At 41.4% G+C, this 21,225-nt stretch overlaps 1 protein-coding gene across 1 annotated transcript in view; it reads right to left on the bottom strand.

Annotated features, from left to right (window-relative positions):
* HADH (hydroxyacyl-CoA dehydrogenase) overlaps nucleotides 1–20,903 on the bottom strand; it is a 39,946-nt gene extending 19,043 nt beyond the window's left edge. The window contains exons 1-2 of the mRNA XM_063107763.1: nucleotides 20,653–20,903; nucleotides 1,523–1,651 (exon numbers count right to left, since the gene is read on the bottom strand). Coding sequence (XP_062963833.1) covers nucleotides 1,523–1,651; nucleotides 20,653–20,784 — 261 coding nt within the window. The 5' untranslated portion in view covers nucleotides 20,785–20,903. The remainder of the gene's footprint in view (nucleotides 1–1,522; nucleotides 1,652–20,652) is intronic.
* Nucleotides 20,904–21,225: the final 322 nt, after the last annotated feature.

The following is a 21,225-nucleotide window of genomic DNA, read 5'->3' as shown; positions in this document are numbered from 1 at the left end:
GAAAAATGCAAAACAAAACCACAATGATACACTATTTTATACTTCAGATGACTACAATTACAAAAAAAAAAAGGAAAACAAGAATTAGCCAGGATATAAAGAAATCGGAACCTTTATGCATTGCTGGTGGGAATGTAAACTGGTGCAGTCACTATGGAAAACAGTTTGGTGGTTCCTCAAAAAGCTATAATAAACATAAGGTTATCGTACAACCCAGCAATTCCACTTCTAGGTATACACCTGAAAAAATCGAAAATAGGGACGCGAACCAATAGTATACCAATGTTCACTGCAGCATTATTCATAACAGCCAAAAGGTGAAAACTGAATTCCATCAACAAATGAATGGATAAACAAAATGTGGTATACTCATACAATGGAATATTATTCAGCCATAAAAAGGAGTAAGTTGTGATACGTGCTACAACATGGATGAACCTTGAAAATCTTATGCTAAGTGAAAAAAGCCAGAACAAAAGTAACAAATATTTTATAATTCCACCTTTATGATGTATTACAATAGGCAAATTCCAAGAGACAGAAAGTGGATAAGAGGTTACCAGGGCTGGAGGAAAAAGGGAATGGAGAATAACTGCTTAATGGATACAGAGTTTCTGTTTGGAAAGACTGAACAGTTTTAGAAATGGGATAGTCTGATAACTGCACAACAGTGTAAATGTAATTAATGCCACCAAGTTGTATACTTAAAAATGGTTAAAATGGCAAATTTTATGTTGTATGTGTATATTTTATCACAATAAAAAATGTAAAAAGGCAACTAGACACACCATTGCGGTTACCTCAGGTAAAAAACAACAAAAAATACCCTATTTCTGTTCTTCTCTGCAGGCACGTGGAGAGAAATTCAATCCAAACCCCAAGAAATCAATCTTAAGCAACTTTAACAAGGTGACAAAGATAAATAAAAATTCACTTGGGTGATTTGTGCAGTATTTCTAATTAAATGCAAACTCCTAAGGAAAAGCGCACTGGAACAGCAGCATGGTCCAAAGAGAAAGAGTCAGTAAGCCAGAGTTCCCAAGTTCTCTTATCTCTTCTGCTCCTGGAAAATGAGAATGAGTCACCCTATATTTTCCTCTCTAGTTATCCAAATAGACATAACATATTATCTAAGCAATCAACAGTTTCTATCTAACTACAATGTTTATTATATCATTCTCTTTTTAACTTCCAAGTACAAAAATTATCTATTTCTCCCTCTTCCATCCTTTTAGCATAACAGGTATTCTTCAATTCCAAATTCTCAGTGTATTTCTAAATTGAGTTCACCATTTGCAGAAACTTTCTCTTCAACCTCAAACCCTACCCAACAATACGGTCATTTACTTTTTCTGTTTTCTAATCACTCTCCCTGAATATTTAGTGGTTGTTATTATATTGGTCTAAAGCGATAGAAAAATAAGTTTTACACAAATGAACGAAAGAAAGAAAGAAAGAACCCAGAAATTTGAAGTTGCCAGAGGACTGGTCTTAAGGACATTGATAAAAAGAAATTAATTACCTTAGGGTTTTCCACAAACTTCTTCTTTGCCACTTTCCTAAGGCTTTCCTCGATTCCCTTTTTGGATTTTGCCAGGATATCCTCTGTCTGGTCTACCAGCACTACTGTGTGGCCCGTTGATGCAGCAACCTAGAGTAAGAAAAAAACAATTTTTTAAAAGAAAGAAAACATAAAAGTTAAAAAAAAGTAGAGTTTTATATTCCACATGAATTCTACCACAATTCCATTAAGAATATGAATAACCATAACAATAAGCCAACATTTACTAAACATACACTTCTTTCCAGGCACTGTTCTAAACCCTCTAAGTGGAATACAACAAATTCTCAAAACAACTTTATAAGGAGCATCCCCACGGTCACACGACAGGTAGACCACAGATCTGGGATCTCAGTCAAAGTTCTGAAGGCCAGACTATAAACCCCTTCCCTGTACTGACTCTAGCACTGTGCTGTCCAATATGGGAGCCACTGGCCACATGTGGACACTTAAATTAATTGAAATTAAGTAAAATTAAAGTATCAGTTCCTCAGTCTCACTAGCCATATTTCAAGTGCTCAATAGTGCATTCACGCAGCACCAACTCCCCAGCCACCCTGCCTGTTTCCTTAGAGCTGGACCACCCCACACAGCTCAATCCCTTGGCCCTTCTCTTTTGCAGTCCTTAAATCAGCAATAGGTAAGACTTTAAACTCTAATAGTGGTGGCAGAAAGACTCCTGCCTCCAAGGGCTATTTAGTGACAAGACTCTCATGAAAGTGAAGCCTTTGGCAATCATCCAATTTAGGATGGGCAATTCCCTCCCTTCACCATGCCATCCCAGCTGACAGAAGAATCCTGAAGTACAGGGTATGTTCAATGAAGCTGCTCCAACTTCACATACAGCCAGCTTTAGCCACAGTCAGTGACAAGCAATCCCTGTTTCATCAGTTTGCCAAAAGCTTCAGCAAGGACCATGGAGTAGGTAGTGTAGCTAAAAATAGGCCATCGGATCACCTTACAGGCAAATATAAGTAAACTGATTCAAGCCAGAAGAGGACACATGTGACCTAACACAAACATAAATGATGCAAGAGATGCTACTCAGAATCTGAGAAGCCCCCTGTAGAAGCACTGTTTTGGAACCTCTGTGGCACCAACAGTGTGTGGGAGAAGGGCAGGTGAGCTGGAATGAACCTGTCCAGAAAAGAAGGAGATGACAGTAAAATAGTCCTGAACCACTGTCATGATGTGAGATTTTTGAAGCATGGCAACTAAAACTCAAAGCATGGAGCTAACTGGTTAGCTCAACTGACACCAAGGTCACGGGTTCGAATCCCCATACCAGCCAGCCTCCGAAAACAAAACAAAACAAAAAACTCAAAGCAGAAAATCAAGGAGGAACAGATACAAAAGAATAAAACCTAAAGGTGAAGAGGTTCAAATTCCAAAGCAAGATTTCCAAAATGGTAAGACAGGTTTTAAATGCAAATTAATTACAAGCACACCTATGGCTTCTCCCACACAGCAAGTACATGTCCCAGCCTGTGGGGCCTGTAGGCAGCATCAGCACTGCCTGGGAACCAAGGAACAGAAACGCTGCCAGGACCAGAAAGTCTGACACCAGAGCAGAGCAATGGGCAATGGGGGACATGGGGGATGAATTATCTTGATAAAAGGACAGAAGCCAGCAGCGAATCTGCCTGTCAGCAGAAACACTCAACAGGCTGCAGGCAGCACAGTCAAAGTACAACGATGTCCCCAAAGCAAAACACCCATCAATCTAGACCAAGCTTTCTCCCTAAGTGACAATAGACCAAGGTCCATCTAGCCAACAACCCAAATAATCTGACACAAATTTGAGCCTCCAATTCAATAAATTCAAAGTAAAAAAGAGCAAATTTAGAAACTGTGCATAAAGGATTTCCAGCAAGGCCAAAATTGCTATCCTTAGGCCTGATGGCAAGATTGGCCCTTGGCTGGTGTCTGGGAACTTAGATTTCAGGAGAGTTCCCACCAGTCCCTGATAAGTATGACTCTGTGCCTAAACTGTATGCAAAAAATGCAGTTTATGCTGAACACCTGCTTTCCTTCTGAGAGTATGCAATTTTGGTACATGCCAAGCAAAGGGTACCTACATGACCAGCACCAATAAAAAACGTGGGCACTGAGTCCCTAAAGAGGTCCTCGCCACATTTCACAGGTGTTGTCACTTCCATTATTGGGGCAATTAAACATATCCTGCATGACTCCTGGGAGAGGACTTTTGGAAGCTCTTACCTAACCTCCTGACTTTACCCCATATGCCTTTTCCCAGTGCTGATTTTGCTTTGTATCCTTTTGCTGTAATAAATTATAGTTGTGAGTATAACTACATGCTGGATTCTGTGAGTCTTTCTTATGAACCATCAAAAAATAAATTTCAAATTTCAGTTGGAGCTGGTAAGGAAGTTGAACTGCTCTGACATGGGCACCCCTGCGGAGCAACAGCTGACAGGAGTGATGGTCGCTGACGGAAATACATCATCTGCGAGGCTGGGGCAAGCAGAGGTGCCAGCTTGGGGACATTCCGTTTCTGTTTTGGCTCCTCTGCCTGACAGTCCCTGTGGAATGACACAAGTGATTTTCATTTTGTTACTCTTAACCTCTGTCCTAGGTCATCCTTTGAACAGGCCAAATAGTATTCTTCAGATTCCTACCTACCTAGGTCCCAATCTACTTTCCCCTAACTTCACCTCTAGCAGACATCACTCAGGCTTTTTTAGTTCTTCAAGGAGTTGGGGGGAAGATTCAAGTATATTTGACACAAGATGGTGCCAAAGCTGAAAAGAATAGAGATGAAGAAAGACAATGGGACCTTTTACTTAGGGACTTTATAATCTCATTGAGAAAACACACAAGAAAACAAATAAACCCAACAATAAAAGGTTCCATACATAGAATGTCAAATACAATAAAACCCACCATGGTGAAGAATCCTGGCAGCCAGCAGATGTCAGAAGGCTAGATAAAAGGTCACCTAGAATACGCCCATCTTCCAAAGAATAAAGTATGAACCTTAAAGACATGGAGTGCAGCGAGCCAGGAGGTGATACTGTGACCTTATTTCTAGAAAGCCACTCTCAAAGTTATTATAATCATGTTTGATCGTGATCTTCACTGGGTATTTTTGGTTATGTGGCAGATATGCCATAATGCTAGCTAGCCTCATAATTACTTCTTTTAAAGCTGTAAGCAGAACCAAACCTAGAGAGGAAGCACCCTCAAACATTCAAGTGAAAAAAAAAAGAGACGCATATTTATAAAAACAGTAAAAGTCAACAACAACAACAAAAAAAATGGCCAAAAGACACTGGGCCAATTCAGTTGCTGCCTTTTTTCATCGTGGCATCTGAATGAGCACACCAGAGACAACACATATATGCAGACACTGGCTAAAAAAAAACACACCTCCCCCGCCCCCCAGCTATTAACTCAAGGCTCTCCAAGCAATGTTCCAGGAGAGCAGAGGTGCAAGGAGGGCCAAACCTAATAGGAAAAACAGATCTTTCCCAGAATATTACTAACTGATCACATTCCCACTTTGCAAAATGTCCCTTAGCATCACTCTGAAAGAGGCTGCATCTCATGGGACCTTCAACTCAATTTTTCTCCCTACCCCAATCAAACGCCTGCAGCATTTTCTACAATTTTGGACTCTCCAAAATGCCTATACCTCCATTGCTGGTAAAGTGAGAAGGCAACAACTGCATGCTCTAAAAGGTTATCTCTGGCAGGTTTTTTTTAAAAGTATTTTCTACTTCAGCTTTTCTTTCCTCGGTTAACTCACAAAGCCTCAGGAAAATATGAAGGAAATCTTATAATGCAGATATTCTAAAAACATGGCTAGAGAGGACACCTCTGCTTAAACTAAAAGTGGATATGCTTAGGTCTGAATGGAGAAAATATAGGTGAAAAAGAGAAATTTTAATTCTCCTTGAAGTATTTTTCCATTTTAGGTAAAGCTCTGTAATACAGATCACAATTTAATGCATAGCAACAAAATACCATTAGAGCATAACTTCAAGTGACTTCAAGTTATAGCAAGTTTCATTTCACCCATTATAGAGATCAACCCAATCTAAATGTGCAAGGTCTTTGTGATCACTTCTTAGACATACCCTAAAACACAAGATCAGCAGCTTCTTAAGGGCAACTTCATGTCTTATTCGTCTTTGCAAACCCCAGTGCCTAACCCATAGTCAGGACTCAATGCACAAACAACACATAGCCCAACACCTGATGTATACTAGATGCTTAATAAAACACCCCCAAGATTATAGGCCCAGTGTTCTTTGACTTCATTACTCTACTCCAAATGGAGTTGGTATTCCTCTCCTACCAGTGTGTTAGTCTAAATGGGCTACCACAAAGATGGACTCAGAATACAAGCAGCCTGTACCTTGCTGCCATCCATGAAAGCTGCATGACTCTCATTCCAGACTGGCTCAACAAGCTGAGGCAGCCACAAGGTCACCTGAAGCCCAACTTGTTTCATTCTGAATTATTGATGCACTTTTCTTATTTCTCCTATGCGATCCTTGATTGCTGGGAGAGCCAAGAGAAGTTAGTCTCTACCTACTCTCAATAAACAGAAAAAACATTGGCCTTCAAAAAGAAAAAAGTCAAATGCTGCAAAAGTAAGAGGTGCCATGTACCGAGCACCTACCATGTGCCAGGCTCATACTTCACATTTTCCAAGATTATTTCTGATTAATCCAACAACCCTTTTGAAGTAGACAACACCCCCATTTTGCAAAAGAAGAAACAGGATTAGAGAAGATAAGGCACTTGCCAAAGATCACTCAGCTGTTAGCCACGAAGCCAAACTTCATATTCTAAGTTTTCCTCATCTATAAAATGGAACGATGATGCCAATATCATAAGGACTGTTAAAGTATGTTAGTTAGGACTTCAGTTTGGGGAAGAACTAACATATACTTATTTAGGAGGGCTTTTTAGTGATATTTTCACTAAGTACAGAATAGTAAGGAATGGGGAAAAGAGAATAAAAAAACAAAATCAGGGCCGAGCCCGTGGCGCACTAGGGAGAGTGCTGCGCTGGGAGCGCGGCGACGCTCCCGCCGCGGGTTCAGATCCTATATAGGAATGGCCGGTGCACTCACTTGCTGAGTGCCAGTCATGAAAAAGACAAAAAAAAAAATAAAATAAAATAAAAAATATATATAAAATAAAAAAACAAAATCAATAACATAAAATTTCTGTAAATCTGTATCTTATTATTATTGTATCTTGAAAGCTGGTTGTCTCAGCAAATAAGGCAACATTCCTTGTACTCCTCTAAATAGATTACAAGAAGACAAATCCTGAAGATACTACCTGGAAGACTCCTCTCCCCAAATTCCCTAAGGAAAGTTCAGGCCCCACTGGCTCCAATGACTGGGACTCCTGAACATCAGGGTCTTACTCCACCTCCCCTAAATAAAACTTGCTTCTTAACTCCTTTCTTGAAGGTCAGGACATGCACTTGTTCCCCAATTATGTTCCAGTCCCTTCTCCTGAAATGGATCTCTTTTTGCCTTGACCTCTGGCCACATTTGCATCTACAATGTCCTGTACTGATCTTTGATGGTCAGCTTCCTGCTCCTGGCTAACTAACCTTCACCACCCTTGAGCTAGCAATACCCCTTTTCTTCTTTATGGGGTACAAGGCTGGGGATAAATCCTGAATCTCCTATAGAAGAAATCCCTCGAAAGACCACGACCAACTGAAAACAGAATCCATGGAGGTTTGCCACCCCTAAAAATAGCTCCCGTTTAGACTACTTTCCACATGCCAGACATCAGGCCTACTGCATCTCATTTAATTTTATTTAACCAATTTTCCAGGGTCAAATGCCAGTTTTAAGGAAGTGTCACTTTAGAGTTCTATAGTTTACTCTATTGAAAATGAGAGGATTATGATATTAAAATCTGAATTAAATAAGCATATAACCGTTTTGACATTTGTTAGAGGAAAATTTATCACACACTTACCATTATGCCTACACCTAATTATTCATCCAAAGAGAAGATCCAGGCAGTACACATGTCTACAATATAAATATTGCGCCAACCATTGTGAGGCTCAGATCTTTGGCATTCAATGTCCTTACAACAACATTCTCAAGTACCTGTAATTGCTCCATTCGCCCACCACTTTTCTTTCTTCAATCTGTGGCAAAATGTTCTTCAACAAGACATTGTGACTTCACTTGGAACAAATGATACTATGCACATAAAAGTACATAAGGGAATACATGTTTCAGATCTCATTAGTGATGAAAAGAAACATTCACATCATCCAGAACATGCTTATATTAATTTTAAGATAATCAACAAAAGGATAACACAAATTTTAAAATTTCTTATAGAACTTTTGAATATCCAAAATAAGCCAGAACACCCTGCTTTGAAAAACAATGACCTCATCTCACCTTTCTGGTAACCATGAGATCAAATTTAAGAAAGAAAAGTATGTATGGTGAGTTACGGTATCAAACAGACATTTAAATTGAACACAGTATTAACACTTGCTTCAACACTCCTCTTTTGGTACCACATAACACCCTAAACTCCAGTTTAGGGGCATATTACCTCTTTAGCAATAGCCTCCCAACTGGGCTCCAGTCTCCAAGCTCACTGTCCCAACCCTTAACAGATGTTTGTTTCATCTTCTTAATGTACAACACTGTCTCTGCAGGCTCACAATCCTTCCTCCACCAGACAACCAGTGTAAAACTCATAACTTCTAAGGCTGTTGTATTAGTCTGTTTCTGTTGCTTATAACAAAATACTTGGAACTGGGTAATTTATAAATAAAATGAAATTTATTGCTTACAGTTTCTGAAGCTGGGAAGTCCAAGGTCCATCTGGTGGTGGCGACAGCTACCCAGGGGTCTCACATTGCAAGACGGTGGAAGCAGAGAGAGCAGTGAAAGAGAAAGCCAGACTCTCCTCTTTTAAAGACCTCAGAACCATGCCCCTGACCACCATTTTTAATCCATTCACTACTGCATGGTCCTACAATCCAATCACCTCTCCAAGGCTTCACCTTCCAATTACCATAACAGGATTTCCCACCCTCTAACAATCACAGTGGTGGCTACGTTTCTAATACACAAAACTTGGGGACACAATTCAAGCTTCAGTGAGTTTTGGGGGGAAATAATTCAATCCACTACAGTTGTCCTAGACAAGTCCTTTAGTTCTTCAGCTTCTTCTTTTTGATCTTAAAATCTCTTTTCCACCTAACTTCTCTTTTTGCATTCCTTTGTTGTAATAATTATCTCTAATTGCTGCTGAGGCCAAAATCTTTCCTGTGACAGATATGGTGGTTCAGAGTATGGGTTCCAGTCATTCCTTCTGAATAAAATCCAGAGTCCTGCAAGTGACTGAGTCTTCATTCATAGCTTTTGGTCACATGCTGGTCTGAACTAAGAACAAAACAAGAAATGCTATGTTTTTCTTGGAAGCCAAGTAATTGTACTGGAGAATACTGACAATCTAGACAGTGAGGAAGCCTTTGGACAGTTTGGGCAAGAAATGCAGAGGTTATCAGAAAATGCTTTCCATTAAATGATCAAAGGTCACAGACAAAAAACTTGGCTTCTCAGAGGTGAGTGCTTTTGATCCCCTGGCACAACACTTGTGCTCCCCTGGGGATGGACCAGAACTACCATTTAGAGTACCATGCTGAGCATTCACTCCTTCATTAACTGCTGCCTGCTACTGGCTCAATACCTGCCTTGTACCTGCTCAAGATCCTGAGACAAGGTGGTGAACAAAACAAATCCCCTGCTCCCAGAGAGCTTTCACTTCTCATAAATTAACCCATCTGATCCTCATAATAGCCATGGGAGGAGGTGCATTATTCTCATTGCAACAATAAGCAATCTGAAATTCTACACGTGACTGGGGTTTGAAGCTACAGCTGCTGCTGACGTGCTGTTCTTGACCCTGCAAGGCTTGGATGGGTCTGAGGGCAAAAGTCTGAAACAGTACTGAGATCGGCAAGTGCCAGACTCCAGCATCCATATGTCAACTGGGAGAGAGAAAACATTCCTTAATGTCTGTGGGCTGTCTCATCATCTGTAAAACTGGCGCAACAGGGCTGTTGAGAGGATTAAATGAGTTAATACTAGTTAAACATTTATAATAGTGCCTGGCATATCATAATAGCTTATTATTTTTATTCTAGGCTAACCCTTTTCTCCTTCTGCAAGGGTCTGAGGCTTATTATTGGACCCAGGTATAGCTTTCTAAGGTAAACTATTTTATTTTTACTTTTGATCCTACATCTTCTGATCCCTAGTCTTGTTCCCTTTTCAGTTTTCGTTTGCAGGTTCTCCGTTCTGTGTCCTTCCATTTTTACAACAAGCTTGGCTCTCTCTCCATTTAAAAAGAAAGAAAAACGGAGAGGGAGAGTTCTTGGGGGGACACCTTAACCACATGAAGCTGGCCTTCCTTTCACCACCAAAGTCCTTCAATTACTAGGTGGGATAGTGATACATGGAGGAACAAGTTCTAGAACTGGACTTCTTAGCTTTAAACCTTGGCTGCTATGGTTCAAATGCATCCTCTCCAAAATACATATTGGTATTGCCAATATGGTAGTATTCAGAGCCTTTAAAAAGTGAATAGGACAAGAGGGCTCTTCCCTCGTGAATGTGATTAGATTCCCTCATAAAAGGGCCTGATGGAGGAAGTTCACCTAGTTTGCTCTTCCGTTCTTCTGTTATGGGAGAACACACTGTTCCTTCCTGCCAGACGACACTGCAAGTGTCTGGAAAGGGAAGGCCCTTTCCAGACACCAAATTTTAGCACCTTGATTTTGTATTTTACTGCCTCCAGAACTGTGAAAAAATCAATTTCTGTTCTTTATACATTACCCAGTTTCAGATATTCTTTTACAGAAGCACAAAATAGACCAAGACACTGGCTTAGCCACTTACTGTGTGATTTCAGGCAAGTTATGCAGCCTCTGTCTCAGTTTCCTGATCTGTAATATAGGATATAAACAAAAGTATCCACTGTATAGGACTGTTGTGAGGATTAAAGAAGTTGAAATGCTTAGACGAAAGGTGCACATGAAAAGGTGCACAAAGCTTGCTAGCTGCTATTCTCTATACTTGGTGCTTCCACTTTCTGCCGAGCCATTCTATTCCTTAACCCTAATAATATGACTTCCATCTTGGTCCATTTGTGCTGCTGTAATAAAATACCACAGACTGGATAATTCACAAACAAAAGAAATCAAAATCAAGGTGCCAGCAGGTTCAATGTCTGGTGAAGGCTACTCTCTGCTTCCAAGATGGCGCCTTTTTGCTGCATCCTCTAGAGTGAGTTGAACACTGGGTCCTCACATAATGGAAGGGACACAAGCCCTTTTCCAAGACACTAATCCATTCATGAGAGCAGAGCCCTCATGGCCCAATCACCTCCTACAGGCTCCACCTCGTAATACTGTTGCATTGGGGATTGTTTCAACATGAACTTTGCAGGGGATACAAACATTCAAACAATAGCAGCTTTCTCCACCACCACTGCTGCATGGAATTAGATAATTTACCAAATGCCTTCTAACTGCTAAATCAATTCCTGTTCTTTGGCTTTCTCTTCCACTTATCCACAGCTTTGCACACTGACAACTAGGGTTTCCTTTCTGAAACTCTTCAATTTCTTATCTGTTCCTTTTAGCCATATTAATTGTCTTCTCTTTATGTTTTCAGCTTCTAAACAAATGTATCCTTCAAGGTTCATACCCTTCTAAAATCTCAATCATTCCCATAACACCAACTGTGCCTGAAACAAACAAATTCTATCCTAAACTACAGACATCATCATGACCGTAAAACCAATTCTCCTTGACCTTCATTAATGGTACCACTATTCTGCAGGTCACAGTTTGCTGGAGAACACTTTTCCCTTAACCCCAACCCTTAATTACTGTCTAAAAAAGTTCTATTCATTATTCAAGGCCTGTTTCAAATGCTATCCTCTCCACGAAGGCTTTTCCAAATTAATGTGCTCTTTCTTCATTTTGAAACCTCAGAGCTAGATTTTTACTACTTTTATTACACTATTTTACACCAAAGTAAACTATGCCATTTGGATTTTTGTCTAATCTCTGCAATTAGATTTAAAATCCATTAATGGCAGAAATTGATTTGGTCTTTGTATCCCCTAGTACTTATCACATGTTTGCAACGATAGCTGTCCAATAAATAAGTGCTAAATAACAAATGCTTTGGAGTATAGTAACCTGAGCCTGTACTATTCCCCAGCCACACCACATTTACCTTAAGGTAAGGTATCTAAACTATTAAAACTTTCATCTGCATTAAGTCACATTCCAGAAATGATAAGTAGGCTGTCTGTGCTTTTATAACAATTAGTTGTTCACACTTGTGTTTCTTCTGGTAGACAGTGGGTGGCTCACCAGCAAAAACCACATCTTACCTTTCACATGCCCAATGCCCAGCACACAGAAGACACTTCACACTCATGAAACGAACACATGATTGACAGATCTACTTTTTAAAAGCCAGAATTTGTAAATTATTTCAGGAATAAATTCTCAAGAAATCATAACTGGTTTTGTTGCCAGAAACCCTTTATGACAAACTTTAGCTAACCTTCAAATTATTTTACAATTATGAGAAATCACATTATTAGTTTGAAAAGGATAGTAAGAAAAAAAGGAGCTAATAACCAGAGTCTTTAGTCAATTACCAAGTGAAATAAAAATAATAATAAAACTGCTACAAAAGTCTCTCTTTGTGATTTTGGTGAGGTTTTTACCTGTTTTCTGGCACTGGTAGATGGAATGCTAGGCAAAAGGGGAACTGGAGGGTAATCGCTGTGAGCTGCCTAAAAGGAAGATCAACATTATTTATACGGTATGACCACCTCTGTGATTTCAAAAGGGATTTGTACTTAGGTTACTCCAACATGTGAATGTGTCTTGTACCTTTAATCAGAGAGACTGTGGGCAAGACCAAAGGCATATATACCCAGTGTGTGTGCCCATCTATGAGCCACATCAGAGATGGCCACAGACACACAAGCTCACTCCCCTCCAATACAGGTTTCTTCTTCATCACACAGGAGAAACTAAGACACCAGAGCTTATCAACTACTGCAAGTTCAGAGATCAGCAAAAGTTTTTACTGTTCAGGTTTATTAGCTACAGATAATCAGGCTGTATTAGTCCATTTCTGTTGCTTATAACTAAATACCTGGAACTGGGTAATTTATAAGAAAATGAAATTTATCACTTATAGTTTCTGAGACCAGGAAGTCCAAGGTCCAGGGAACACATCTGGTGAGGGTCTTCTTTGGTGGTGGCTTTACAGCAATGCAGGGGACTCACATGGCAAAAAATGGCAGAGCAGAGAGAGAGACTCTCATGTGCTCTCCTTTTAAAGCCTTCAGAACCACACCCCTGACCACCATTATTAATCCATTCACTACAGCACGGCCCTTTAGTCTAATCAGCTCTTCAAGGGCCAACCTTTCAATTACTATAATAGGACTTCCCAACTCCCAACAGTCACAGTGGGGATGTAAGCTTCAGGGAGGCTGGGAGGGCATCCAATCTACAACACAGGGCCATCAATTTTTAGAGCAAGAAGATACCCTAGAAATCAGCCAGTGAGGTGACTTTCAAACTTTTTTAGCCACAAAATCCTTCTCCATAGGAACACGTACAGAAGGCTACTATGTAAAATAAAGTTCAGAGAAGGGAAGCAGTTTGAGAATCACCAAGAAGATTCATGGAACCCCTCAAGTCCAGCAGAACATAGTGTAAAAACCTCTGATCTATTCATACCCATTAGGATGGCTTTTAGAAATAACAACAACAACAAAAGGGAAAGTGTTGGCAATGATATGGAAAAATAGAAACCCTTGCACATTGCTGATGGGATGTAAAATGGTGCTGCTACTATGGAAAACAATATGGCAATTCCTCAAAAAAATAAAAACGGAATTACCATATGATTCAGCAATTCCATTTCTGGGTATATACCCAAAAGAACTTAAAGCAGACACTTCAACATTTATATACCCACGTTCAAGCAGCATTATTCACAATAGCCAAAAGGTAGAAGCGACTCAAGTGTCCATTGATGGATGAATGGATAAAGAAAATGTGGTATATAGATACAATGAAATATTACTCAGCTTAAAAAAGAAGGAAATTCTGGCACACGCTACAACATGGATGAACCTTGAAGAGATTATGCTAATTGAAATAGGCCAGTCACAAAAGGGAAAACACTGTATGATTCCACTTACATGAAGTACCTAGAATAGCCGAATTTATAGACAGAAAGCAGAAAGGTGGTTGCCAGGGAATGAGGAAAGTGGGAAATGGGGAGTCACTGTTTAATAGATACAGTGTTTCAGCTGTGTAAGATGAAGAGCTCTGGAGATGGACAGTGGTGGTGGTTGCACAACAATATGAATTTACTTAATGCCACTGAACCATAAACTTAAAAATGGTTAAGATAGTAAATTTATGCTCTGTGTATTTCACAATTAAAAACAAACAAACAAAAACAACCAAAAACCTCTGATCTAATCCAACACAACTTTTTACTGAGGACAGAAACGGGAACTAAAGCAGAAAAATTACTCACCCAAGATACATAGAGGCACAAGGGTATCCTACCTAAACTGTAATTCTGTGAAAGTACTTCTGTCTGTGTCACTCCATCAAACTCTTCAGTGGCTCTCCATGACCACAGAATAAAGCTTAAGTTCTACACATGGCATGCAGGGTCCTGCAGGATTAGGACTTCCTCTTCAGACACACAGCTCTCTGCTGCCTGTCGCATGACTCTCCACCACCACAGACCTGTAGCTCCCCAATTCTGCTGCCTCTCACATCCAGCCCTTTGCGTGGCCTTACCTTCCCCCAGCTTCACCTGATTAACTAAGCTGGACCACTTCCACCCCTCCAAGATCCTCTTGGCCTCAGGCTAGTGTCTCTCCTGTACTCCTGTAACATCACTGCCTACACTTACCACTGCACTTACCAAACTGTGTTACTATAATCATCTGTACTCCTCTACTGTAGGCTCCTGACTAAATATAATTCATCTTTATATGCTGAGACCTTGCCTGGCTGTGGCAGGCCCTCAGGGAATGTTAACTGAATAAATATATCTAGTGGTAAAGCCAAGATGAGATTGGGTAGCTCTTTCCATTGGTGTAGCTGAGGGCCTCTCCTGATAATGTGAAAATAATTATATTATAGCGGGCTCTTATTTAGAAGAGAATTTCATGTATCTTGGATGCAAGGTAACTAACAGCATTCAATCTTCTTGATGATACCACCCAAGTTGGTCACCTCCAGCGCTCTGGGAGGAAGATGGTAGAAGATGAGTGAAAAGAAATGCCTTTTTTCCTCCTCCCATAGACATGCTATTTTTACAACAAATGAAGAGGATTCTTCTTGGCACTTAAACTTGAATGAGCAGAATTTAAATCAACCTTCTGAGAATTCTTGTTTTATATTACAGTGACCTACACATTGTAAGGCCTTGGGGACAAGCAGTCCACAATGGAAAAAAATTTATTTGAAGGCTATGTCCTCAGCTCCATGACTTTTGTAGGCCTGGTGGAAGGCAGGATTAAGCCAGAGTAAATATTTTTAGACAAGGGTGCTTCAGAGTAAAAATAGGCCAAGTGAATAGCACGCTTGTCAAAGCCCCCAAGTATTCTGGCCACAGGGCTGAGTAATCACGCCAAGACAAAGCATGCTGGATTTACATATTTTTGCAAATGTATCACTAGATTTGAAGCAGCTTCTCTGATGCATTACATGAGTGGTGAATCCATGAGACAACATCAACTGGCCCAGTTCCACTGGATGTCCCATGTGCCCCTACAGGAGGGCTGAGTTTCATCACCACATTCTCTCAGAAAAATCCCAAAGTTGTGCAAACTGTCTACCACACATAAATCCAGACTTCCTCCCAATCCCCAGAATAAGTACACTGAGTCAGGGCTCCCTGAGGCTGACTGTGCCCCAGAGGCTGCCACGCCTTCGCATCAAGGCCTGCCCTTTCAGGTTCTCATGGTTTGATGCAGAGAAGAAAAAAGCCATAAATCAGTTGCACCTCTCAGAGCTGACAATTCTGGGTTTATAATTATCTCTGGTTGTGCAATATTCTGAACTCTGCCTTCAGCACTAGTTTTTTTCACTAACTTCAACAATCAGAAAAAGGCATTCTGTTGAGGCTTTCAATCACCACCGCCATCATAAAACCAGCTGGTTTGTTCTGAAAACAGTTAATTCATTGGCTGGCCTCCTTTACTAGACTTAGATTTTTATATTTCAAAAAGTATTTCTAAAAAGCCAAGAAAATGTGCCTCCATTTTTAGACAAGAAGTTTGTTAAATATACAGTTTTTTAAAAAATTCAGTAAGCAGCCAGGCTTGGTAATATAGAGGAAATAACTTCTCTCCCAGGCTTCCCACCTCCCACAAATTCTGAAAAGGGGAAAGGATAACCAGACATGTCAACAGCATCAACCAACTCTTAGTTATATTTAATAATCTCTGAAAGATGCTGCCATGATGAACACTTTCTGGGTATAGGAGGGTTACAAATCCAAACTGCTCTCTAGGAAGATCAATATGGCAATGCTTGTTATGATGAGTGGGTTTGTTCTAGTTTTTGCAGAAAGGACCAATTAAGAGGCTCCTACAACAATTTAGGTAACATGCCTGGCCCAGGAACTGCAAAGGAGAGAGCAGAGAAAAGAGCCTTCCTCAGAGAGGAACGTTACAGAGCCTTTTCTACTAAGGAGTAAACACGAATCATGACCCATCTTCAGAGCACATGTGGCTGGAAGAACAACACTGCACTAACAGAAGGATGTAACTCCCTGGGAAAAGCCAAAGGGGGAAGACGGAGAGAATATGATGAATTAATTAAGCCTTGGCAGGTGAATTTAAATCTATTATGGGCAGAAGGATGGAAGCACAGCATCCTCATGGAGATGACCAGCAGGTGACCCTAACTTTGATTCTACAGCTGAGGAGAGATCAAGCTGGTATCTATTGATTCCAGATACTCACAGAGGATCCCCGGTTCCATAGATGCCACACTTCTCCCCACACGACAGCAGGGACCAGAGGTGCAGGCAGAGCTGTGGTTATCTCAGTCTCAGGGATCTCCAGGCAGCACAGCAGGAGATGTTAAACCCAAATTGTGGCCCTGGCTCCACCTGTGACCCTTGACCCCAAGTGCTATCTCTGCAGAGGTAATTATTGTAAAGGTCACATAAAATGACAGACATCAAAATGCTTTGAACAGAATAAAGTGTCACATTTGCAGAGTGGTTTTTAAGTGCCACACTCTGTTCGAAATGCTTTGAGTATGAACTCATCATAGTACCCCCAAACAAGTAAATGGTGTACTAAGATTATCCTTCTCAACAACTCACATATGTAAATTTCAAAATCTTTAGAATTGTTTGCACTCCCTATGAAATATCTTCAAAGCCAGTGAAGAGAATCTAAAATAAGAGAAGTCATCACCAGATTAGATCTGCAGGGTCTATATAAAAGCAGCTAATATTTACTGAACAGTTAATACTGAATACCTTGATACTATTCTAAGCACTTGTACTTATAGTAGCTCATTTAACTCTTACCAGTAACTTAACGAAAGCTATGAGATCACTGGGCTCCTCATATGAAAAAAGCAATGGACAAAGCAAAGCTTAGAAGGATTCATTCTATAAAATGGGGAAATGTATAGCTAGCAGCGTTCTTCCTTTCTTTCTTCCACCTTTATAAAGCAAAAAACAACCTGTCCCCCACTCTAGGTTCATTTAATGCTATAAGCTTCTTTGCTGGCCTAAGTATCTGGCTGAAGACAAATTGGCAATCAAAACCAAGTCAGAAGTGTATAACAGGCAAACACATAAAACGAGTTAACTTACTTAAATATTAACCTGCAGTCTAAGGGATTTTTTTTTTTTTTAATTTAAACCAAACAAAGAAATGATAGGCAAAGTAGATACTCTTTGAAAATACACAGGTACAAATGGCCTGTGCTCTGATCAAACATACTTAAGCACAGACCTCACTTGTCTTAAATTGCTTAATTGCTTGAGAAATGCATCAGACTTCCACAAAATCTATCTAAATTTTTTTAATCCTGCTCAGCACAAACTGGAACATATGTTTAAGATGATAAATTTTTAAAAATTAAAATTGCAAATAGAGGGGCTGGCCAGTTAGCTCAGTTGGTTAGAGGCACAAGAAAAAAAAATTTTGTAAACAGAACTGCACCTTGATTAAAAGTAAAACTACTTCAGAAAGAGTTCAGAAAAATGACACTAACTGCGAATTAGTAGCATAATCTAGATGCTAGTGTGTGCTTGCACTTCTATGGCTTTCCTAAGATTTAATAATAAAATGGGGGGTAGGCAAAAAGTGCCCTCCCTCTTTTCTGAAGTCCCTGAACAAACAAATTGCAGTATCAGCTTGCATTTGCATTCGCGATTAAGCAAGATGGAACAGGGACCATGACCCATATTCTTCATCTAAACATTGCAAGCCTACCTTAGCAGCAACGATCAGGGATGGGAATGGATACGAGAGGAAAAGGGCAACAGGACAAGGAAAACTACAACAAAGATAATAATCATAAAAGCAGCTAACATTCTGTGAGCTCTTATTATGTGCCAGACACTGTGCTAAGTGCTTGACATGCGCTAATTCATTCAATCCTCTCCATATTCCTACGAGGCCAGTACTAGTATTAGCCCTACTTCAGAGATGAGGAACCCAGTCCCGGAGGTAAGGTAACTTTCCCACGTTAACACAGTCAGCAAGGGGCACAGTCAACATGTAGACCACTCAACTCTCTGTACTGAACTGGAGCCCATCTATACTCAAAACACATCAATTAATTAGTCAGCAGCACTCAATAGGCAAATAAGATTTACCCTGTGCCAAAAGCTGTGTCAAGGAGTAAAGAACCAGGGAAAACCGCGTAGAACTGCATTCTACAAGGTAGAGTGCAAAAACAGATCAGCTAAACCACTGCAAACACCACACACAGAGAAATTTTGCAGGAAAGCATGGTTTCCCTCCACAGGATTAGAATTGTCACCTAAACAATAGAGGTTCTCTTAAACCCTGTTTAAGGACGGAAATACTGTTCCTTATGACTGTCTACTATTTAGACTGCTGGTCTTTATAACCTTTTAGAATGACAGTTCCATTATATTTCCAACATGTGGCGTAAATAGCTCTCTTTTTTTCCTAAGTTTCAAAAGGTACTCCTTGGCCCAACTACTCAAGGATTTGATCCACAAGTCTGTGTTCCCCAACAATGTCAATCATTTCTCCTCCCTCTTTTCTCAGGTGAAAGCTCCAATATCATACCCATAATTTCAGGTGCTGCCTCTGTGCCTTTTCATGCAACACAACGCCCTTTTCTGGCCAATGATGGATACAGCTCCCCAAAAAGTGAGCAATCTGATTTTGCGCAAAAATTGAGGTGATGCTTTCTGCTTAGTTTCTAATCATCTTCCATTGCTGTCTTCAAGGACACCATCCACAAGTTTCTGGACGGTTTCCTGTATTGTTACCAGAGGCTTAAGGCCTTAATGTCTTGATACTAGGATGTTATTTAAACATTTTTAAATGAATACATTGTTATTTCTGCCCATAATAAATCTCATTCTCTCAGCCTTGGGAGACTTTGGTGGAGCCAGGGGACACAAGCACACACACACTAAACTTTCTGTTGAGTATAATATGTGGAATTTTTAGGTTAAGGGACTTTCTCTTCCAATCCCACATATAACGTTGACTATGGGGACACCATTACCTAGTAGCCAGAACATCAACACAATGAAAAGGGTAAGGTATGTCCGGAAACATTGTCTCAGAAGAAATGAGAGACTGTAATAAGTTGGAAGGATAAACATCATAGAAACACAGATTTTTAGGAGAAAATGCAATCAAATAAATGTTAACTAAAAATGTGCAGAGGAGGAATTTAAGAAAGATAATAACAGTAAATCTTTCTTTTTTAAGCAAGTATGAAAACGTGGACTTAGCTGGAAACAAGACATTGAAAAATGAAACTCTTTCATCACTGTAGCCACTGCATTTGAATAGCTCCCCAAGAAAAATTAGATGACCATAACTGCCCCACCCCCTCAAATCCAAGTTTCAAAGGACTGAAACGCTAAGAATGTAATCAGCTAGGATATGAAAATCACGGTTCTACAATGTGAGCTGGAGCGTAACTGTTAAAAAAAATAAAGTTACAAGTATTAAAGTATCCAAGTAATTAACTGCACAACCCCGACCCTGAACCACAGCTTAGATAGAACAGGGACAGTCGTAAGATGCACGAGAGTAGAGATTTCCCCTGGGGCCCTCCACCGCTGTATCTCCCCCTCCCACTTTCCCCAGCGCCAAAACCGCGCGCAGATCTCCGCACAGAGAGCACTAAGCGAAAGGTCAAAGTTGCCTGGCGCTGCCTTTGGCTGAGTCCTCGGGCCTCAACAAGCTCCGAAAAGGTGACTTTACGAAGTGCTACAAAAGCGATGACTATCATTACACTTTGTAGCCCAGCAAACTCAGGAAACACGGGGGAGAGCAGGGCGACCGTTTAGGAGAGAAAACTGCCCTCACCAAGAGAGCAGAATTATTAAAACACTGATAAAACCGATCGCAGTCCAGGTCTCTGGCAGCAAATTCCCGTTTGAGCCGAGCAGCGAGCAAACACGTTCTGTCTCAACCGTGTGCACACACACTATCTTCTCTTGCACGGCCCGATTCCAAACTGCATTCACCAACACTCTCCACGGAACCTTCACCAGGCCCTGGGGCCGTCCGAATTTGAGAGAGAGGAAATGAGGACCGGTCCAAGGGCACTGTTGCGCCTTCACAGGCCCAGACGCGAGATATTTCTACTACCCAGGGGAGGCCAGAGTGAAAACGCCCCCAGTGTCCGGCGGGCGGTGGCCCCCCGGCGGGATATTCCTGCCCGGTCGCAGCCAGCCAGCGCTTTCATCTCGGGGTGGGCAGCAAAGCGAGCGGGGTACGCTGCCCGCCGGGCGGCTCACCTGGGCGATGCCGGCGCCCATCAGCCCGCCGCCGATGACCGTCACGTGCTTGATGATGATTTTCTTCGCCGAGGCCGAGGCGGCACCCGAGGAGGACATGGAGCGCACGAACTGCCTGGTTACGAAAGCCATGGTGCAACGGCAGCGACAGCTACGAGACCCGGGCGGGAAAGGCACAGGCGGCGCGAGCACCAGCGGCCCGAGCACCAGCGGCCCGGCGACCTCTGAGGGCGGAACCCAGGAGGCCCCGCCGCCCGCGCGCCCTGGGCGTCACCGTGACGTCACCGGCGGGCGGGGCGGGGGCTCGCGGCTCGCCCCGCCTATTGGCCCAGGCTTCGGGGCGACTGTTTTCAAACGTCTGGGGGCTGCGTCAGGGCCCACGTGGGAAGCATGGGCTGTGGTCGTGCGGGGTGGCCCCGGGCGAGAGCCGGACCCTGGGTTCGTGCCCCGCGGCTAGCGTTCCGGTGTCGGGCTGAGTACAGGCCCTTCCTCTGAAAAGCCACAGGCAACTTGTTCAATGAAGTTGACTTGTTAAATCCTAGCCATTGATGCTTGTGCATACCGAGGCGCTGA

Source organism: Cynocephalus volans, chromosome 9 (genome assembly GCF_027409185.1).
Source record: "Cynocephalus volans isolate mCynVol1 chromosome 9, mCynVol1.pri, whole genome shotgun sequence".
In the NCBI taxonomy this organism is placed as follows: domain Eukaryota; kingdom Metazoa; phylum Chordata; class Mammalia; order Dermoptera; family Cynocephalidae; genus Cynocephalus; species Cynocephalus volans.
Note: the sequence above shows the minus strand (reverse complement) of the source record. Positions and strands in the feature narration are given on the sequence as shown.